This window comes from Simochromis diagramma, unplaced genomic scaffold (assembly GCF_900408965.1).
Source record: "Simochromis diagramma unplaced genomic scaffold, fSimDia1.1 OVJJ01000566.1, whole genome shotgun sequence".
Lineage (NCBI taxonomy): Eukaryota > Metazoa > Chordata > Actinopteri > Cichliformes > Cichlidae > Simochromis > Simochromis diagramma.
The window spans coordinates 299,110-320,258 of record NW_024387387.1 but is presented as its reverse complement, the minus strand read 5'-3'; the positions used below and the strand labels follow the sequence as shown (position 1 = coordinate 320,258).

The 21,149-nt window shown below is 39.1% G+C and overlaps 1 protein-coding gene across 1 annotated transcript; it reads left to right on the top strand.

Moving 5' to 3' along the window:
• The first annotated feature begins 583 nt into the window (after positions 1–583).
• On the top strand, positions 584–17,360 carry cfi (complement factor I). The gene is made up of 17 exons (XM_040009878.1): positions 584–845; positions 4,508–4,704; positions 5,671–5,824; positions 8,221–8,284; positions 8,378–8,534; positions 8,680–8,876; positions 9,734–9,835; positions 9,921–10,043; positions 12,738–12,773; positions 12,864–12,884; positions 13,486–13,634; positions 14,063–14,166; positions 14,429–14,533; positions 14,999–15,174; positions 16,023–16,124; positions 16,196–16,344; positions 17,099–17,360. Exons 1-17 carry the CDS (start codon positions 786–788, stop codon positions 17,165–17,167), a joined length of 1,965 nt encoding a protein of 654 aa, XP_039865812.1. The 5' UTR covers positions 584–785; the 3' UTR covers positions 17,168–17,360.
• Positions 17,361–21,149: the final 3,789 nt, after the last annotated feature.

The following is a 21,149-nucleotide window of genomic DNA, read 5'->3' as shown; positions in this document are numbered from 1 at the left end:
CATATAGAAGCACACTTTTTTCAGGTTTTTTAAAAATCTCAAAATTTAAACATTTTGCTTCATTACACTTCTGCTACACATCCTTTAAAAACCAGCTTCATTAACAGCTCCTCTCACAGCAACCCCAATTCAGAGTGTTGTTAATCCATTTTAAACTATGACGCAGTAAACCAAGAAAAACATGCGTTTAATTCTACTGTTGTAATAATTTGGCACAGTCATGGTAAAAAGACAGTAAACGGTCTGCCAAGCAACACACACCACAAATCTCTGAATAAATCTTTGCTATTATTTCAATTTGTCCTTGTTTAACCTTATTGGCATTACTGCACATCGTTGTTTGGTTCATCACGAGGTTAAGTTACAGCCTAATCTGTCCAGATTAAAAAAGCAACATCTTCCTGAAATTCTTACTTTAGGCTCATCATGTAAGTTGGTAACTTAGTTATAACACCCTCCAAACACATATTTGTTTTGATTGCTAAAATCTGGGTTCTCTCCAGATGCCCTTCAACAACCCCTCCCCCCTACTCTTCATCATCAGCTGGATCAATCATTTTGTGTACTTATGTGTCCACACAGACAAGCTGATGATTGATTGGGGACGACATCAGTGGGCAGAAGAGACCCGTTGCTCCCTAACAGAGAGAATAACTCTCTGTAGCTGCAACTTATTTCGAGAGATTTATGCCTTACAAATTGCCTGTTTAAACATTTCTGAGGGACCAAAACTGTAAAGACGAGAGCAATTTTACAGTTTCATTGTTATCATTACATTTGCCAGGATGATATCTGCCAGAGTTTCTCTTTCCTTGCTACTTCTTCTCTTCATTAACTTTGAAATGGTGAGTTAGCCTCTCTTTTATCAGTTTTGTTGATCTGTTGATCAGAGTTGCACTGCATGGCTAATGAGGCCAGTATTCAGTACTGTGTTGTCTAATAACTGTAACTGAGATTTAGCAAATTTACAGAATTTACAGTTGCTATACTTTTACTTCTGTTTTAAATGGGCTATTATAAAAACAGTTGAACAGTTTTGTAAAATCACTTAGATCTGAATGCAAATTTATAAAAATAACATTTGAGGTTGGGCTTTGGGGGAATTGGAGGCTTCACTGTGGCAAATGTAATCAATCAATGTGACTGAGTTTGATAAACCTGGACTGAATCAAACAGGCACCTCAAGCATCCCGAGTACTATTAATCATATGCCCATATATGATTTATTTACCTTAATCACCAACAGTATCCTGATGTTCTAGACCCAAAAAGTGCTCAAATTTGGTTAAAATCATGGAGTGATCAGGTAGCCTGGTTAGCGAGTTGTTGTTTTGACCTTCTGCCCACCTGAAGCAACATACTTCCACCAATGGAAGTATGCAGCTGCGTGTGTTGCTTTAAAAAGCTGCAACATATGTTTAAGCCTTATAACAGAGGTCACAGGCTAGTATTTCCAATAGATGTAAATAAATAAAGCGATTCAATGTGAAATGTGACTAAAATTACATAACTAAATTGAATATCTTCTTTAATTTAGCACTTATATTCATTAATACCAAACAGACAGTTTAATGAACTTTACACCTAGCAGCTCTAAACATATGGAGTCTTACCTGGGATTAATGAAATTCCTATTATAAGTAGGCTACTTTAGCTTTAAAAACTGTAAATAACATAAAATAAAATAAAATAAACAAATAAAATAACAAAGAATAAAAAAAAAATGAATAAACCATTTTTCTATGAATTTGGACTAAAATCCATTTCCAGACTAAGCATTAAGCAAAAAAATCTGTTTGCATACTGTTAAATTGATCCAGTTTCCATCCTGTTCTTGGTGAAGTCGAGACAAAGCTTTCATCAAATTAAAAGGTTAAGTGGTAGATAGGCCATAGGGAGCTACTGGTGATTAACAGGAAATCAAAAGGTTTGCCATCTTTACTGATTTCTACTCTCAGGTCTAGTAACAGCTGACTGTTATCAGTGAAACGACCTCAGAAATATGGATAAGACTTCAGGTTTGGAAAAATTGTGTGTGTTTAAGGGGCCAAACCAAATGAACCTTTATTGGCAGTCATCCAGTAGCAGCATAACAAAACAACATAAAGGGGGTTATAGTCCACAAAAGAAGGGCATGGATTAGTTACTGTGGGTTGTAGTGCGGGAGAAAACATTGAGATTAGCATAAAAAGTCTTATCCCCAGAATTATTTTCCAGGACAGACCTGCTGGCCCCACCCCACAGGTCACTCAACCCCAGTGACTATCTTTGCAAGTTGCCAACCCCTCTGGAGATCCATTTTTATTTTTGGGGTTTTGCCCAGTCCTGCCTGAGCCCCAGGGAAGGGTTTCAGTTGCATGCTTGTGGACAGGGTTATCTAGCTACAAATTTTGTGTCACTGTGGGATTTTAAAAAAAAACAAAAAACCACTTAAACATGCAGACATGAGGCTGGAGCAGTCAGGGAACCACTAACCTTCCAATTAGTGAATGACCTGCTCTTTCCCTGAGCTACAGCCACCCTGAACAAGGAGAATGAGGAGTACAACCTGCATCTCTACATCATGACGTTGACACGGTCAGGCATCTGATCGGGATGCCTCCCTCCCTTGGCAGCTTTTCCAGGTGCACAAAACTGGAGTGAGTCCTCACTGGGTGGCTGTCTCTCTGGAGTTAAAGCAGGTCATCTACTAACCAAGGCTGGTTGTTCGATCCCTGCCTGCTCCAGTCTCCTTTTGCAAGATACTGAACCCCCAAACTGCCTTCCAAAGTGTTCATCAGATGGTTAATCTGTGTGATTCACTTCAACAAGTGGAATATAATAAATGAATTAATGGATTTGTAGTAGGTTTTCCATACATTCATTACAGCTACATCCCAAATAACAACAAATGAAGACCCTCACTGAAATAAGGTTATGACCAAAGACAAAGTTTAATCCATCTTTGAAAAACTGACTCTTCATTATTTAGTGATGTAGCCAAGAAAACTTTAGGGACAATGTTGATGACTAACCAGTATTAAATACCAATAGAACCATCACAAGTTTAAGACCAGCAAACCAGTTGGGGGGCACCAGTGTATCTACACTTTTGAGGGTAGGGTAGTTTGACTGGATTAGACTGGGAGGAGACCCAGCTTTTCAGTGATATTTCCAACCTTGGAAAATTTGGAGCATTATAAAGGTCATAAAGGTAAAATACAGGGTCTATAAAAAGAATCACCTGATTCCAAAGAGTTTTAACTTCACAGCCGTTCACCACTCATTGAAACACGTACTTTTGGAAAAGGTTTTGTGAGTTTCATGTTGTCACAGTCTGGCTGAGGCAGACTGATTCTAAAAAGGGACTGAAATGCAGAACAAAACAGAATGTGAAATGTGACATGGATTAACAAAAAACGAGCTGTTTATTAAGGCTGGCAAAGAAGTACAAAACAAAAGGAAAAGGCGAAACTAAACAATAACCTAAACTGGGTGAACTAAGATTAAAGCATGAAAAAACCTTGAACATGGGACCTGGCATGGAGACATGGAAAAAAAAAACATGACGTGAACATAGCAGACAACCTGACTATGGCTGTCTCCCAATTCAGGGTCTGCAGCCTTAAAGTACGCAGCCTCAACGATCCTCAAGGGCCGCGTACTTAAAGACCGCTAAGGCCGCAAGTGCGAGGCTTGTGAAACGGGACGGTCTAGCTTCCATTGCGCTGCCCAGGTTGCCTAGCAACCATGATACTAACAGCTGGAAACGTGTCATACAGCTTTGTTTGACAGAAATGAAGGAGAAAATCTTTTGTTCATTTGTTTGTTTGTTTCTACATGAGCTTTGATCATTCTCTGTAAGATTAAGCTCAGCTATTGAACGGCGTATATTGTAAAGTAAAGGCTTTAAAACCAAGTTAGTACAAACGTCACTAATGTCACATGACTTTGCCGACATGTAGCCAACAGTAATGTTTAATGTTCTTTGTTATTAAACATTTGCACATAAATAAGTGACATAATATTCAGTACTTACTTAAAGTTTACTCTTCGGGCGACCCTCGTCCACCATTTTTTTTCGGCAAAATTATCCACACCCATCACCGCGCTATGCATTCTGGGATATGTTGGGCCACGAAGTCTACAGGGAAGAAGTAAAACTGAACACACTGACAACAGACTGGGACTATCAAAATAAAACAGGAAACAAATCACAAAGACACAGACTTGACACTAAGAGGCAGACCGAAAGAATATAACACATGGAACTCAAACTATACTAAACATGAGACACCACCGAAAAACTAATCCCTCACCAAAAATATGACATATTTATAATCATGATCAAAGCACCAGAGAATAAGAAAATAATCCATAATGCAAAAATAAACCAAAACATAAGAAATTCAAAAAGCTGGGTCGAAACGACCCAGAACCGTGACAATTGAAGTTTTTTATCACCCAGTGTTGCTTTGGGTAGATACTACCACAGTGTAACTATATTATGGGTTTTTTGCTTTTCCAGGTAAAACCATCAGACAAAGGTGACCGAGCACACGTAGATGATCAGCCCCATGTGACTGAGCAGATCGAGCAGACTGAGCAGACGGATCAGAAAATCCAGATACCAAACTTACCAACCCCATTTCCCACCCTACTGGCTACTACCAAAGCCCCAGAGACACCTGAGAGCAATGAGTATCTGGAATCATTTCAGTGTTGGTATGTGGACTTGTGTGCTTAAGTGATTTGATTTCACCTTGGTTGGAGTTATCTTTTGCGGCTCACCTGCAGTGCTTTCCTCTCTTGATTTTTTTTAAGGCAAATGTGACCATAAACAGATGAAGACAAAGGAATAATCCAATTTAAACAGCTGTGCTGTAGAAGATTTGTTCTGTAGGCTGAAAACATATTTATTCCTCCTGTAAAAGTTGAACATTTTAACATGGGCTGACTCCCTTTTGGAGCTTAAAGTGGACTTAAAGTGGAATTAACCTCCTAGGACCTGCGTCCACATATGTGGACATCACATTTTGGGTTATTTAGACTAAAATACTCAATTTTGCTCTACAAGGGCCTGATATCCACTTACGAGGACATTATACTGCTACTGTTCTATCACAATTTTAAACGAATATCCTCATATTTTTCTTAAAAACAAAAATAAGGTAAAAAAAAAAATCTGGTAATTCTTTGTTTTTACATTCATCAGGCCCCAATCCGCCCAAATATCAAAGAGAAATTAAAAATGCTGTGGAAGAGTTCGGGTCTTAGGAGGTTAAAGTGGAATTAAAATTTTTCCAGTGATTGCAGATGGGGCACTTGGTTTTACTGTAGCTACTTATCCTAGGACAAGCCATTTTTATTTTAAATGTTAATGTTAATTTTTCAGCCCTGGAGATTGTGAGATTATTTATTTCTTCCTGATATTGTGTGCGTGTGTGTGTGTGTGTGTGTGTGTGTGTGTGTGTGTGTGTGTGTGTGTGTGTGTGCGTGTGTGTGACGTTTGAATGCTCTTAATAGAAAGATGAGCAAAATAAAAGTGACATGAAGGAAACACAAAAGGTTATTCTGTTATTCCATTCAAAATGTGATTATTGTGTGATTGCAAATCACACAATAATCACATTTTTGCATGATTATTGTGTGATTTGCAGTCTGCCTGATCTGTTGGTCTACATTTATTAGGAAGACTCGTGCATCATGTGATGTGGCTTTTTGCCTTCCATGGGAGCGTTGCGTTGAAGGAAAGTGCACATGTAAACCTCCTTATCTGTGCCCCGTTGAGAATGTGAACCCAGTTTGTGGCCATGACAACAGGAACTACCGATCCTACTGCCAGGTAACTCATTATAGTCCTAGGTATGACTGCTATATCTTCAGTCAGGAACCAGTCAGGAACTAAACTAGCGGACACTGATATTAGACAAGAAGGCCTAGTTGTTAGTCCCCACTCTAAATCATCCCTAAGGTCTTCTATCAGGTTGAGGTCAGGAATCTGTGCATACCAGTAAACCATACCGGTAATGGAAACCCATTTGATGAAGCTCTCCATGTTCCTGAGCTGGTCTGAAGGCCAAATGATGGTTGGAGGTCTGTAGCTAATGAATCAGCAGAGAATTTGCACACTATGCATCCACTGACCCAGCTTTGTGATTTTACAGGACCCAGCATTTTGAGTTGCTCTCTTCCACTTTGTTATAATACCACTAACAGGTGACTGTGGATCATCAGGTAACCAATCTTTCACAAATGTTTTGTAGAAGCAGTCTGCATACCTAGGTGCTTAATTTTATACACTGGTGGCCACCTGAATTCCATGATTTGGATGGGTGAGTGGATACTTGGCAATATAGTGTACATGCAGTGAGACAAAAACCGGTTCATCCCAAAGACAAAACTCCTAAACACAAACTTAACAATGTACTGTATGGCATACAGCGAGGAATGCCCAGACCTCTACATCGGAGAGACCAAACAGCCACTTCTTAAATACATGGCACAACATAGAAGAGCCACCTCCACAGGACAAGACTCAGCAGTCCATCTGCATATAAAGGATAAATGTCACTCTTTCGAGGATGCCAATGTTCACATTTTGGACAGAGAGGACAGATGGTTTGAAAGAGGAGTGAAAGAAGCCATCTATGTCCACTGTGAGCGACCATCTTTGAACAGAGGCGGGGGTTTACACCAACTCTGCCATCTATAATCCAGTTTTGAGATCCTTTCCCAGACGCCTTAATGCCCACTCACATCCTGGGCCATCTGACCTCAGGAAATCACATGATAAGGTGGGGCCAGGTTTCACAATGAGCTCACCCGAAACCCTGGCTGATTGTGACCCACACCCATTTTCACACCTTGGCTCATGTGATTAGACAGACGATCAATAGGGATCCATGATCGTCGTGGGGACACACCCATAGGGCTTAAAATCTGTGGCTCTTCACCAGGGCTGGACTGGGACAAAAAATCGGCCCAGACATTTTGACTGGTGACCGGCCCACCAGGTATTATAGGAAAAACCATAAAGCCTTTGAATGAAAACAAACGCTGTTGTCACAGTGATGTACACTGTCTTGTTGGTATATATGTATCAATCTAATAAACTTAGACCTACACCATCCTCCCTATTCTGGTATTCTAAACAGTACCTGAAAGTAGACTGCTTGGTCGAGTTAACCTCCTGAACTATCTACAACACATGGTGAAAACCTGAAATTAAGACAGAGAAGACTAGAGGATGAGACATGATCATTACTGATTACTGATGACAGATTTAGATATATTTTCATAAACCATTCATTTGCCACATCAATAAACAGCAGGGCAAAATATTTTTTCTAACATGGCAACCTTTAAAAAGTGAAAGGAGAAAGGACAAAATGTTCCTTTTCACCTCAATACGAGACGACTCCGTTTTTTACGGGACAGTTGGAAACTCTAATAACTAACCTTACAAATAAAATAAGATAAAACAAGTTAACATCATAGCACCCGCTGAGCAGTATATAAACTCCGTCATGCTAGCTAGCACGCAGTACAAGTTATTGTAACTGACTGTAAAAAAGTCAGCACAACGAAAATAAACTCCACTTAAACTTGGTTTATATCTGACCCAGATAGACTGCAGGTCATAACTTCTTACCTGAAGTTCAGTTCACCTCCTCAGGGTCTCTGCTCCTCCTGCCTTTCCGTCATCCACCTGCCAGCGTGTTGCATCTGCTGGCCTCCACCACTTGCTAATGTTACTGAATCTGTGGAAGCTCCGCAATAGCCACCACCAAACAACTGAGTTATTTTACACATCTCCCTTCATCTGGCCAATCCACCACCTTTCAGTGTTTATACCGTTACGGAAAAAAAACGGAAAAAAAACCATCGGGCATACCGGGCAAATGCCTGGTTGCCCGATGGCCAGTCCAGCTATGCTCTTCACCAATTGCTCTTAAAACTGAAGAAGCTTCTCGTATGAGCAGTGAAACGTCTTCAAGAAACTCTAAGAAGTCCAGACACTTTTCCTTCCAAGCTCTTTAGACTACAATGACCTGGATGACTGAGAACCTTCACAGACATGCATTTTGTTTTTAAGATTTCCTAGCTAAAAATCAAAATTAATCCTGACCTAACCAAGACACAGTTGATCTTCTGTATGTTACAAGTTTACAGAACATTAGATTATATTGCACATTTAGGTGCCACTATTTTTAAATTTCTATTTAATCTCTTTTCCAGGTGATGGCGCTCTCATGCCGGACCAGGAAATCCCACATGTCCCACTTTGGGGATGACTGTGATGGTTCGCTCTTTCTGATGCATTCAAAGCTTTGTGATTCTTTCTGAGATTCCTACAAATTGTTTATGTTACTTTAACCTCTTTTTCTCACAACAGTAAATGGTCCAAAGTTCAGAACTTCAATAGATGAGGAAACCGGATTAGTCAAGTTGTTTGTTCCTGACAGCAATGGTGGGGAGGAATTACTGGTGTGTAAGAAGATGTGGAACATGGCTGCTGCTAATGTGGCTTGCAAGGAACAGAAGAAACCACTGTGAGAGAAATTACACAAATTAAGAATAATAAAGCATGAACATGTAGGATAAATATACATGTTTATCATCTGCTAGTCAATAAAAATTTAATTCAGCAAATAACCACAGTATTAGAGTCAGACACTTCTAACATTGTGTGTACAGGGGTGCAGCATCCAAAAACGCAGTGGAGTACAACACCTTGACAGCTTCCACACAGCTTCCACACAGATGTGTTAGTGTCTACTGCCAAGGTTATGAAACGTCCTTAGCTGAGTGTGTTATCTACGACAAAGTGGAGGTTACAAAAGGATCGTTAGTTGCTACTGCAACCTGTTACCAGGAATCAACAGCACCAACAGGTCAGTATGTGGTAATTCTACTGTATTCTTGTCTGTGGTTAGAAAACAATGTACTCCTACAAATTTGTAATTGGTAAATTTAAACTGTAAGAAGGTTTTCAGGGTGCTCTTAAGCTACTTGTACTTATCATAAATGCATTTAGAAATAACTTAAAATTGTTCCGAATCAACACTATTAAGAGAATGTGTATGAATTAATGTCTAAAAGTAAAAGTTTATCAGACCGTTATGCCTTCTGCCTGCCTTCGGTGTTAGGTGCTTCGGACTGGTTCAAATATAAGGAGACCACAGAGCTGCCCTAACACATTTTGCAGATATAACACCTCTCTTGGAAACCTTTCAGCGTCCCCCACCAGAATAGCTCGAAAAGGTGCCTGGGAAGAGGGACGTTTGGGTGTCTATGTATAGACTATGCCCTTGCAACCTGGACCTAGACAAGTAGCAGACGATGAATGGATTGTTGGAAAATTCAGTGGAACTTCTAGAATAAACTAATTAAGTGAAATTTTAAAAAAAATTCACCTTAAACATCGTTAGTCCTCTGCAAGTGCAACTGCACTCAGCAGGGACTTCTTGTTGGGTATAAATTTGGATCTTAGACATTTATTTGAGCTTTCTCAAAAAAATTGAGTTGCTAAATAAACATTTCTGTATTCACAATCTAAACTGTCAACCCATCTTTCAGCTTCTGAAACCCAACATGAACATTTTTATCATCATCAGGCTCATATGACTCCCTGAATTTGAAAATTTAGAGACAGTGATGCTCAGTCTTCATTAATAAATAATTTTCTTCAACAGAATCGAATATTTTCTCCTCCACTCTAAAAGAAGTTTGTCTCTTCTATCTGTTTTAGACCATCCCTTCACCTGTGCGAATGGAAAGCGTGTGGCTCAATACCAGACGTGTAACGGAATTGATGATTGTGGTGACCAAAGTGATGAGATGTGCTGCAAAAGTAAAACTACACACACACAATCAGAAATTATCTTACCTTAGCTTTGTGCCCCAAGTTTTACAATGTGAATCATTGTTTTTATCAGAGTGCAGAAAAAATGCTTTCCACTGTAAAACGGGAGTGTGTATTCATAAAGAAGCACTCATTGATGGCAAGATCGACTGCCTGGATGGCGAGGATGAATCAAACAAATTTAAGTCAAAGCAAAGTAAGGCACAACATATCTTTACTTCCACACAGTTTTAGAAAAACAGATGTTTGCTTTTAGAAAGTTGTTTTGTTTTGTTTTGTTTTTTTGCAATTTAGTTTCTTCCACTTGTAAAACTGGTTTCACTTGGGTTCAGAGGCGGAGCCAGACATTTGAAACACCCGGGGCTTAGCCCAAAAGGGTAGTATGCATGTGGGATTGGGGGTAGAAATGACTGAAAGATTAATAGGCTCTGTTTTGAGTTTTGTTCAAAAGAGAATGACTTCATATAGGGAAAAATATATATCACATGTGCAGGACACCTTAAACTAGTTTTTTAATTAAGCAGCAAGGCAGAACAAAGTCGGGGCTGTATCAAGACACGAGGACTAAACCCCAATTCAACCAGACCCAGAACTGATCCAGAATTAAAACAGGACTACAACAGTTCAAAATCAGGACTACTTGGGACTTAACCAAGACAGAACCAGAATCAGAACTAGATGATAGTAGCACTAAAAATCATCATAGACTTGCACTACATTTATTTTTTAATTTTACCAAAGTACAATATTTAGATTGAGAAAAGTTTATATAATTATTTAGCCTTGTTGTGCAAACAAGCCTGCATAACTTAATAAATATAGAATTTGAAAAATAACAAACCTAAAAAGAAACACTAGGTACAAGATACATGAGTACCTGTGATACGGTGATACTTTTGGCAAACGACCATTTGACTAACATGTGTGTCTCACCTGCTCTTGTTCATCTCTGTTCTGTCCTCATTCTCCTCTCTCTCTCCCTCTCTGTTCCTCTCTCTCCCCCTCTGTTCCTCTCTCTCTCTTTGTGCTGACAATCATCAAATATACAGATATTTACAAACTCTTCAGATAAAAACACAAACACTTTTTTAATTGTAACATCAAATCAGACTAAATGTTTATTTTTTTTTAGATTGATAAATATAAAAAACACATTTGTTAACTTTAAGAGTAAAGAGAGAAACTGTCTGTATTTCTTAATTGTAAATGGCACCAAATTGTATTCAAAATTGAGCCACACTCATGGAGCTCCACAGTTGTCTTCCTGGTGTTTTGGTTGACATCTCTTGATTTTCCCATGTCAAAGAAACAGGCTCTGTGTTTTGCCTTATATGCATCCACAGCTGTGCCACCAATTTACTCACATGGACTCTACGAACCTATCAGAAGCTTCTTCAGCTCAGAATGGAATCGTCTGGAGTTTCTTATTAATTAACAATAAACTTAGTGTACATGTACTCCTAAATTTGATCAAAGTGATAAAAAACAGAAAGCTCTGTCTCTCTTTATTCTGACATTTAACTAATTCAAAAGATATTTCAATATTTATCTAAAACAAAAGTTTACTCTAAATTGATGTTGTACAGTAAAAATGTTTTATGTTTTCTCCCTAAAGTGTAAATATCTGGTTACAAATGTGAATATCCTGCTGTGTATTGAAATTCCTCTTGTTTTGCATAGAAATATACTGAACAACATACAAAGCATAATATATAAAATAACATTTACCTGAGTTTTTTCTTTGAAAGAACCCTCTAATGTCCATTCTTATGTTTCAGTACATAACTGAAACCGATTTAGTCGGGGAGGGTAAGAACTGAAAATATGAAATAAACACACGTAAGCTAAGACTCTCTAAAAAAAAAAATAGCTCGGCTTTTCATTTCGCCATTTGTTGATTCACTTGAAGAGCAAGTAACGTAATATTGGTCAAGTGATCAGTTTAATATCAATCTTTCGTGATGCACCGTCATATTTACATTATTTGTACGGTACGAATGGTTTGCTTTGGTACCTGGTCGAACTTAAGCTCTCCTTAGTATGGCTGGCTCCGTCTCTCCAACAGCGCACTCACGGGCAGCAGCTGCCCCGCCCCCTCACTCAGTCGCTTAGTGCCTGAGCTCGGATCATACCAATATCAGGGGGGATTCACGCACAGTCGTAAATTCCCACAGTGTGCACTATGTGCTTCGAATATTGTGTGTACTTTTTGTTTTATACAGTTGTCAGCCAGGCATCTAACTATGAAAAAATTACACTCCAAAATACCCCGGGCTTCTGACAAAACAACCCGGGCTTAAGCCCAGTAAGCCACCCCCACGCTCCGCCCCTGCTTGGGTTCCTGATGTACCCAAACTTTGGCAATTACATAAAGGCTAGTTACATCTTGGAGCAAAATTAGTCCAAGAACAGTATACCAGCAGAAATTCCAACTATAACTTACTGCTACTTACACAGCCAAGTTTAACATGGACCTTTCTTGAATATGTCAACAGTATTCATCTAACTTAGGTAACTCAAAAGTTTATGTTGTGACACAGTGTAAGTCTGGAATACAAGTTGCGAAAATGCTCCTGTAATCTGAAAGCTCCTTATGATTACTGTAATATACATTTTTGCTAAATTTATATTACGTTAAACTAAATTTAACTGTGTCATCTAATCTTTTACTTATAAGTAAAAGATTAGATTAGAAAGATTAGATTTAACACCTGTTCACACTGATAGTGTCATGTGGTTTGCTTCATATAACTACAATACAAATAGTTGTCACAGTTAGAAAAACGCTAACTTCTGGTGAACGACTTTCATAGCTGAAAGTCCACAACCATCAGTTGTTTTTTTTCCATGCACTCGAGTCCTTATAGCAATATGTTTCTGTTTTCTGTAGAATCACTTTCACTGAAAGGTCTGCCCAAAAATTCAGGTAAATGAAATCCTCACAGCAGCTGTTTGAATATTTCACTGTTTTAATTAGTGATGATGACAGTAATTATTTTTTCTTCCTGTATTTCAGAGTACATCTCTCCAATGAATGGTATGTAGATTAAAAGTGACTTATCAGAGGTGGTGGCACATCTTATTTTATATACAATGATTAGATAATCTTGATGCTATAGTAGACAATGACATTTTTGACAACAGTTTTCTTCTAGCTACAGTTTAGGAGACCTTTAATCATTGGTATAAGAGAACCTCAGAAGTTTACATGGATTCCAAAGCTTCATCTAATCCAGTTGGGATACACTGGACAGCCAACTGCAAGAATTAGTCACTAGTATTAGTGTGTAACCCTCTCACATACTATATGATTAGAACAGTAGGAAGTCTACCTATTGCAGAGGTTCCCAAAATGTGGGGCCCGCCCCCTGGGGGGGGGGGGGGGGCAGAGCCATTGCAGGGTGGCGCAGTATGAAAAAATAGTCACGAAGATTTTTCTTTTAAAACAAACGGGGGCCTAGCAAAAACAGTTTAGGAACCTCTGACCTATAGTAACCCTCATTTCAATTTGCACATGTTCTTTAAATCAGTCCTGAGGGTACAAGATCACCTTATATACAGGGATATCTAGTCCCCAGGGTATGAATTTCAACAAAACTCTGCGTTATATAGCTTTGTGTGTTGTTAACTTTGTCCAGAAACGAAGGCCAACAGAAAAGCCCTGGAGGCCAATCTGTTCTGTGGCATTCCAAATGCTACCACAGTGGATGATGAGGAAGTGGTGCAACGAGGAAAGAGTACCCATGGAAGAGTCAAGAGGGTAGTCGGGGGAGTACCAGCAAAGCCGGTGAGCTGGAATCAACATAACTTTTTGAGTACAGTTACCGTTCCTGCTGCTACTATGTGGTTTTGTTTTGTTTTGTCATTCTTACAATGTAGCATAATGATCTCCCTCTGATGCTAAATACCCAAAGGGATTTTTAAGGTCCTGCAGATCCTCAGATGCTCCACCTGTTTGAAGCCCTAGACCTCTTGCCTAGTGTATGATAGTGTATGATAGCCCTGTTGGTTAAATCCAAAATGCTATGTCATGGCATGCCTACCTTGCTTAGACATACAAATTTAAATCAAAACATGATATACTCTTTTCATAGGTCTTGCTTATTTCAGCACGAAAATGCCACACCCCATTTGGCACAACTGAATGCTAACTGTCATCATAAGTAACAAGCAACACATGAATAACCTGCCACATATCTTCCTGTTGGTGTGTAGACCCAAATCCAGTGGCAGATTGCTCTGGAGGAAAACAAGAGGATTGACTGTGGAGGAGCTTATATCGGAGGCTGCTGGGTCATCACTGCAGCTCACTGTGTCAGGTCGGACAAATCTCTCACACCACTCCTCCTTCCTAACATCAACACATTGAAGGATTTAAAACACTTTTTTAAGACTAGGCATTGCTTTGAAAGTCCTCACATATTAGGTTTTTTCTCTCCTGGTACCTTCACTTTCAAAAGTAGTGTAAATTTGATACAATTTCCAGAAAAATTAAGCCCATGCTCTGGTCAGTGCAGTTAAAAGTCATGCTGTGCCTTGGAAGTCAGCAATAACCAGATTTTTCTCCCTTGCTGTTTACAGACCCAACCCCCGTGCCTTCAGAGTGAAGTTTTCCCTCTGGAAAAAATCTCGAGCTCAAGACACAACTGATATTGTTCCTGTTGAGGACATCATTATCCACCCAAAGTATGAACAACACTATCTATACATAAATGTACTCCATTCATTTACAGGTACATCTTTTTCTTTTTTCATTCTAATAAAGCAGTTTTGAATGATCCACAGTTAGAAATACCAATTTTTCTTATACTGGGTCTTAGTTAGGACACTCAATTCATCCTCTGTCAGGCAACTTCCCCCTTATTCGGTGGGTAGGTAGGCTTCTGCACCTGAGATGACCGTATTTGGGGTTCCCATTGTGGGTAAATGATATCATAAAGATCCAATGACAGAAGAAAGCTGAGTGAAACTGAATGTTGAGAGAAGTCTGAAGTCTGAGCTCATGACTCGCTGAGATTACTTGTATTTACATATGAACATCCATCACTGGAACAGCAGATATATCACAGAAATAAGAAAATGCTAAATATGGTTACTTTATAATCAAATATGTGTAATAAAATAAGAACAATTTTTTTTAATGTCTCACAGTTATGTTGCCAACACATATGAAAACGACATCGCTCTGGTAAAACTCCAGAAGCTTCCATTCACAGAGAAATGTTTGGTGGACAATCCAGCAATAAGCGCAGTCTGTGTTCCCTGGTCCACACACCTCTTCCAGCCCAACCACACCTGCAGTATCTCTGGGTGGGGACGAACTGCAGGTATGGATAAAAAATCATATTTTCCTGTTGCAAGAAGAACAGTAATGTTGTTCAATCCAGGTTAAAAATGAAAGGGGATCATCTTCTTGATGCATTCTCAATCATCCAGGTAAGTAAATCTCCGGAAGTTGATTCTGTTCATCTGGACGTAGCGTTTTGTGGGAGAAACGTTTCGTCACTCATCCAAGTGACTTCTTCAGTCTCAGCTGACTGCAGGTTTCCCCAAATCCAACTCCAAGTCCAATCCATTAAAAGCTCACTCGTTCACATCCACTCAGGGTCCACAAAGCAGGATAACAAGCAGGGGTCCGGGGAAGCCTGTAAAAGGAGAGGAGATAGACGTTAGATAGAAGCAGTAGGAAATACAAAGAAATCACTAAGCAAGCCGGAGCTACACTGACACAGGTTAGCCCAACGATCCCTTGAAGAAACAGACACCATTAATGCTGAAAGGTATATCGGCATATATATGCTTTAGAGCAACATGCTCTCTCATTCAGGTTCCATCTTTTTCAGGAAAAATGTACAATTTACCAAAACAGTGCTAAGCAGAACCCTGTAGCTATTACAACAGCTGGGCTTCATTGTAAAACAGTGCAGGTGCTAAATTGGCCTGCTGACAGTCCAGATCTTACACAAGCTGAATATATCTGGAACATCATGAAGTGAAAAACAGGACAAAGAAGACTTTTATCAGACAAGAATGCAACAGTATTGATCTATATCTCCATCTACTTTGTATATTAAAATTTTTACATTTACTTCGTATGTACTTTGTGAAGTTATGTTTTCCCATCAGCTGGTTTGATTAATGAGCAAAGATTAAATATTCCTGTCGTTGTGTCCAGAGGGGAGGTCAGCTTCAGTGTTGCTCTGGGCCAACGTCTCTCTGATCGACAATTGCGGCAGATTCTATGGAAACCGCTTCAAACCAGGCATGATGTGTGCAGGTGAGTGATCTATGCACAGCCGGACTACTGCAACCTGGATATAGTACAGATGGAAATGTGTTTATTTGTAGGTGATGTGGAGGGCAGTGTGGACTCCTGTCAGGGCGACAGTGGAGGTCCTCTGGTTTGTGTGGATGAGTTAGGCGTTTCCTACCTGTGGGGCATCGTCAGCTGGGGTGAGAGGTGTGGACAGCCAGGATTCCCTGGAGTTTATACACAGGTACAGTACACAAAGACAATACTATACTATACAAAGGAGACATTTATTACAAAGGGGTATATACTGTGTACATATGCTGCAAGTGTCAGGGATCAGCTGTGTGACAACCCGGATTTGGACTTGAGTCAGAACACAATAAAGACTGACACAGTATATAAATTCACGGGATGATGAGGGAACAGGCAACAAGTGGAGACAAGGCTGAAATCAATAACTGACTAATCAGATAGAGGAACACAAGGCACACAGGACTTGAGAAATTTGACAGGAAATGACTAACACTGAGACCTGGACTAAAACATAAGAACTTCACTCAGAGACAAAACAACAATAACAGAGACAAGACAGGAAGGACAGAATAGAAATACAAAAGTAAACAGGGAACTAACAGCGTAGTAAATAAAATGCTATACCCAGAAGATGAAATAATACAGAATATCGAACCAAAATGGAAGTTCTGGGGCCAAACATTTACCGTATGTGAATTCTTTTATCTGAATTTAGAAGCATAAAATTAGAGGTCTTTCCAAATTTTATGTCTTTCAGACATTTCTGTAGTTTAACTAACTGGTGTGTGTTTTCAATAGGCCTTCCTCTCATCATGTTTTTTTGTTTTATTTTATTTTTTCATGTATAGTTATTGTTGATTTAGTGACTGTTATGTATTGTGGTATATTTTGTATGACTTGTATAGTACTTATTTCACATTTTAGGATTATTAGAAACAGTAACATTGTGTGTCTCTGTCTGACAGGTCGCGCATTACTTCGAGTGGATTAGGCTTCACATAGGTTGGTTTGCAGTCACCAAATTCAACTCATAATATGGAAAACCCACAGCATGTGGCCACATTTCAATATAGGTGTGCCATTTTATTTTGGTTAAAACTGCTCAGTGAAAGATGGTAAAAGACGCATTCACTGTTTGATGTTACTGCTTGGACCTGCTGCTTGTATTGGTATTAAAATACTACGTTCTATCCAGTAAAACACCAATAAAATCTGCTTGTAAACATACTAATGAGACTTAATCTTTACTTGTAAACATCTCTAAACTAAATTTGAGCCTTAACACACACTTGCTGAGGTTTACTCAAGTTTCTGGAAGGTCTGATTGCTCTAATAGCATCTTGTTCTTAAATGGGAAAACAATGTGGAAAGATAAAAAAGAGAATAGAGCAAAAAAATAAAACACAAGGGGCTGCCAACTGCACAGACAGAGAAGAACTAAACAGACACACAAACAAATATGTGATCTAGCTGTATGTGTTTGTGCATTTATCATGAAGTGACAGGGACTCCACAGATGGAGCAAGCACAGGGCCCAAGGTACCTGAGAATCCCACCTGGCAAAACACCTAGTAGAACACCCCCAGCCTCGACCACAACCCCCAAAGGAGCACGTCAGGAAACATGCCAAAACATCCAGCCGTGTGCCCTTGCACCACCAAGCATCACCAAACCCTGGATAACATGATATAGATTTCCTTTTTATCCCTTTGTAATGCAGTTCAGTTTTTTCTATCTCTGATGCATATCTGGATTTTTTCAAATGGGTTTTTACATGTGATAAGTGAAGACTTAAAAGATATTTTTTTAAATTCCCACCAAACTGCCAAAGAGCTGCTTTTGCTAAGGTGTTTAAAGCAGGCGTGATGCTTAATACAGGAGCTAATATAAAGCAGATCGCTTTTTCACTGAGTGCTTGCTTTATGTCCAACCATGAGGTGTCTAACAAGCTTACACAACACAGAAACACAGTAATCTGTTTTATAAGAAGAGTGTTAAAACTCGTTCATGATGGGGGGGGGGGGGGTGTTTACATAAAATGTTTTTAAATGCTTGAGTTTACTGACTTATATCAAGCCGTAGGGGGTTTATTCGGGATCAGTGAGAACATACAGTTGAATTTCAGCAGAACGCTGCACTGAGGTCTAGCAGGACAAGCACAGAGATGAGTCCACTGTCAGAGGCCATAAGAAGATCATTTGTAACCTTCACTAAAGCTGTTTCTGTGCTGTGCTGAGCTCTGAAACCTGACTGAAACTCTTCCAATAAGCCATTCCTCTGCAGATGATCTGTTAGCTGTTTGACAACTACTCTTTCAAGGATGTTTGATATGAAAGGAAGGTTGGAGATTGGCCTATAATTAGCTAAGACTGCTGGGTCTAGAGATGCTTTTTGAGTAAAGGTTTAACTACAGCCAGCTTGAAGGCCTGTGCTACATAGCCGATCATTAGAGATAGGTTGATCATATTTAAGATCGAAGAATTAATTAATGGCAGGACTTCTTTGAGCAGTTTTGTAGGAATGGGGTCTAAAAGACACGTTGATGGTTTGGAGGAAGTAATTATTGAAGTTAACTCAGAAAGATCAATTAGAGAAAAAGAGTCTAACTTAACATCAATTGGTACTAAGAGTAGCTGTAGATAATATTACATCTGTGGGATGATTACTGGTAATTTTTTCTCTAATGATAAAAATTTTATTGGGGAAGAAGTTCATGGAGTCATTACTAGTTAACGTTAAAGGGATGGTTGGCTCAAAAGAGCTCTGACTTTTTGTCAGCCTGGCTACAGTGCTGAAGAGAAACCTGGGGTTGTTCTTATTTTTCTTCAATCAGTGATGAATAGTAAGATGTTCTGGCTTTGCGGAGGGCTTTCTTATAAAGCAGCAAACTATTTCTCCAGGCTGAATGATGATCCTCTAGATTTGTGACTCGCCATTTCCTCTCCAGATTACGAGTCATCTGCTTTAGGGTACGTGTTTGAGAATTATACCACGGAGTCAGGTACTTCTGATTTAGAGACCTTATTTTTCACAGGACCTACAGTATCCAGAGTCGTACGTAGTGAGGAGGTGAAATTATTAACAAGATAATCGACCTCTGTTGGAGTTGGATTTAATATTGATTTTCGTGACCTCCGATTGACGTAACCAGGTGCCATTACTGCAGACGTGAATTATAATTTTATTGAATTTACGTTTACCCTTAACCAGCAGTTTTACATTTCCCTCAGTGTCGCCTGCTCTGGCCCCTGCTGGTGTCTCTAGCTTCACATGTCTGAGAACAGAATCGCCAATTACCAGAGTTTGACCCCCAGCGGGTTTGTCGCTGAGTGGGGAAAAATGGTTAGACACATGAGCAGGTTGGTGGTGTGCCTGGGGCTTCTGTTTAAGACTATGCTTCCCCCTCACCATTTTTTCGATCATTATAATATAATTCTGGTTACTCCAAAAAACGTTTTTTAACAATGTTATGATGATCAAACTGATGATGGTATCTAATACAACTGCTGATCTACCCCAATTCAGCTGCTATATACGTGGGGAAAAGAAAGTTTTCATAGTATATACATGAGTAAAATGTTATTCTACATCACCTATCAAGACAAAGATCACAAAGTGATTCTCAACAACAACAAAACATTAAGAAGAAAAAAAAAAAAAAAAGAGTTCACTACAACCAAATCTGAAAAGATTAGTTTTTAGTTGCTTCTTAAAAGAGACCACTGAGTCTACAGATCTCAGGCTCAGAAGGGAGAGAGTTCCTGAGTCTGGGGTAACACGATGAGTGAAAAGTTACCCCAGAGTTCGTGACAGCAGATTTAGCAAACGTTGCATGTGATGGCCAAACCCGTGGCCACACTCTAAAGTCAGTAACTTTTGTATTTTCATTCTTCATTTGAACATAGTAATACATATTAGTTGCCAATAACTTTATTGATTGGTTTGGAGACATTTGTTCTATTTGTAAGCGCGCACATTTAGTTTACTTATGTATTCATACTACTTCATTCCTTTGCTTTCTGACTAACCTTTGTCTTTTTATTTCTTACCTGCCATCATCCCTGGGAGTTGCTGGACAAAAGATGGTAGCCAGGGTTTGAAACCATTAAATATAAAGGAAGATAATTGGACCACACCACCACTTCCTGCTGAAGGGGGAATGTGTGTTTTCTTTACTTTAAAAACAAAGTATTTGTATTTAATTAAATATTTGAGTTTAGGGTTTAATGGGGTTTTTGATTTTCTCCTTTAGTGTTTAGTTTATTAACAAACTAGATTGTACTGCATCGTTTGTGATTTATGATTTTGTTTTGTTTGTTACCCCTCATGTGTCACGATGGTCTGATCAGCCATTATATATACCCTTGTATGTCATTTCATGTTTAGGTCAATTATGTATGAGCGAGCAGTCATTTGGCTTCATGTGCTCTAGTAGGACACCTACTGGACGTAAAAATATTAGTTGGCATGAATTTGAAGAGTGTGGCCTTTTGCACACACCCTGTAAATGTCAACAACAAAAGGAGTGTGTAAAACATGTATATTGTAGTGATGGCAGTATACTGTGTATATTTATACTGGCAGTATGCAAAATGATTATTTGGAAATGCTTAAAATGGAAATGATCATTTACTGTGAGGTGAGGTGTGGTTGGGGTGTGGACAGTGGTTGTGCTTCTGTAACGTTGAGGTATGGACAGCTACACACTGAGGCTTTGAGCCTCAGTCCTGCCTGTTCACATTTTATTCTGTAAAAACTAAATTTTCACTGCTTTTATGACCTTTTTAGTGGGGAGAACATAGCTAGGATTTAATGATTTAACAAATCTTTTGAATCCTTTGTCCTCCACAATGCTAAATGGCTGGGAGTCCTCAATCACCATGGTAACCAGGTCTTCATCTATTTGAGATTGTTCTGCTGAGGAAAGACAATAAAGACAAAGCACAAATATAAATATCACACACGTAACTTATAACAGTTGTATAATATTGTTATATCATTTAGTAACATTACTGC

Excerpts from the sequence above, each read along its gene's own strand:
- cfi (XM_040009878.1), top strand. The coding sequence starts at position 786 with ATGATATCTGCCAGAGTTTCTCTTTCCTTGCTACTTCTTCTCTTCATT. Across the intron at positions 5,825-8,220 it reads ACTACCGATCCTACTGCCAG|GTGATGGCGCTCTCATGCCG; the intron begins GTAACTCATTAT and ends TCTCTTTTCCAG. Across the intron at positions 12,885-13,485 it reads GTACATCTCTCCAATGAATG|AAACGAAGGCCAACAGAAAA; the intron begins GTATGTAGATTA and ends AACTTTGTCCAG.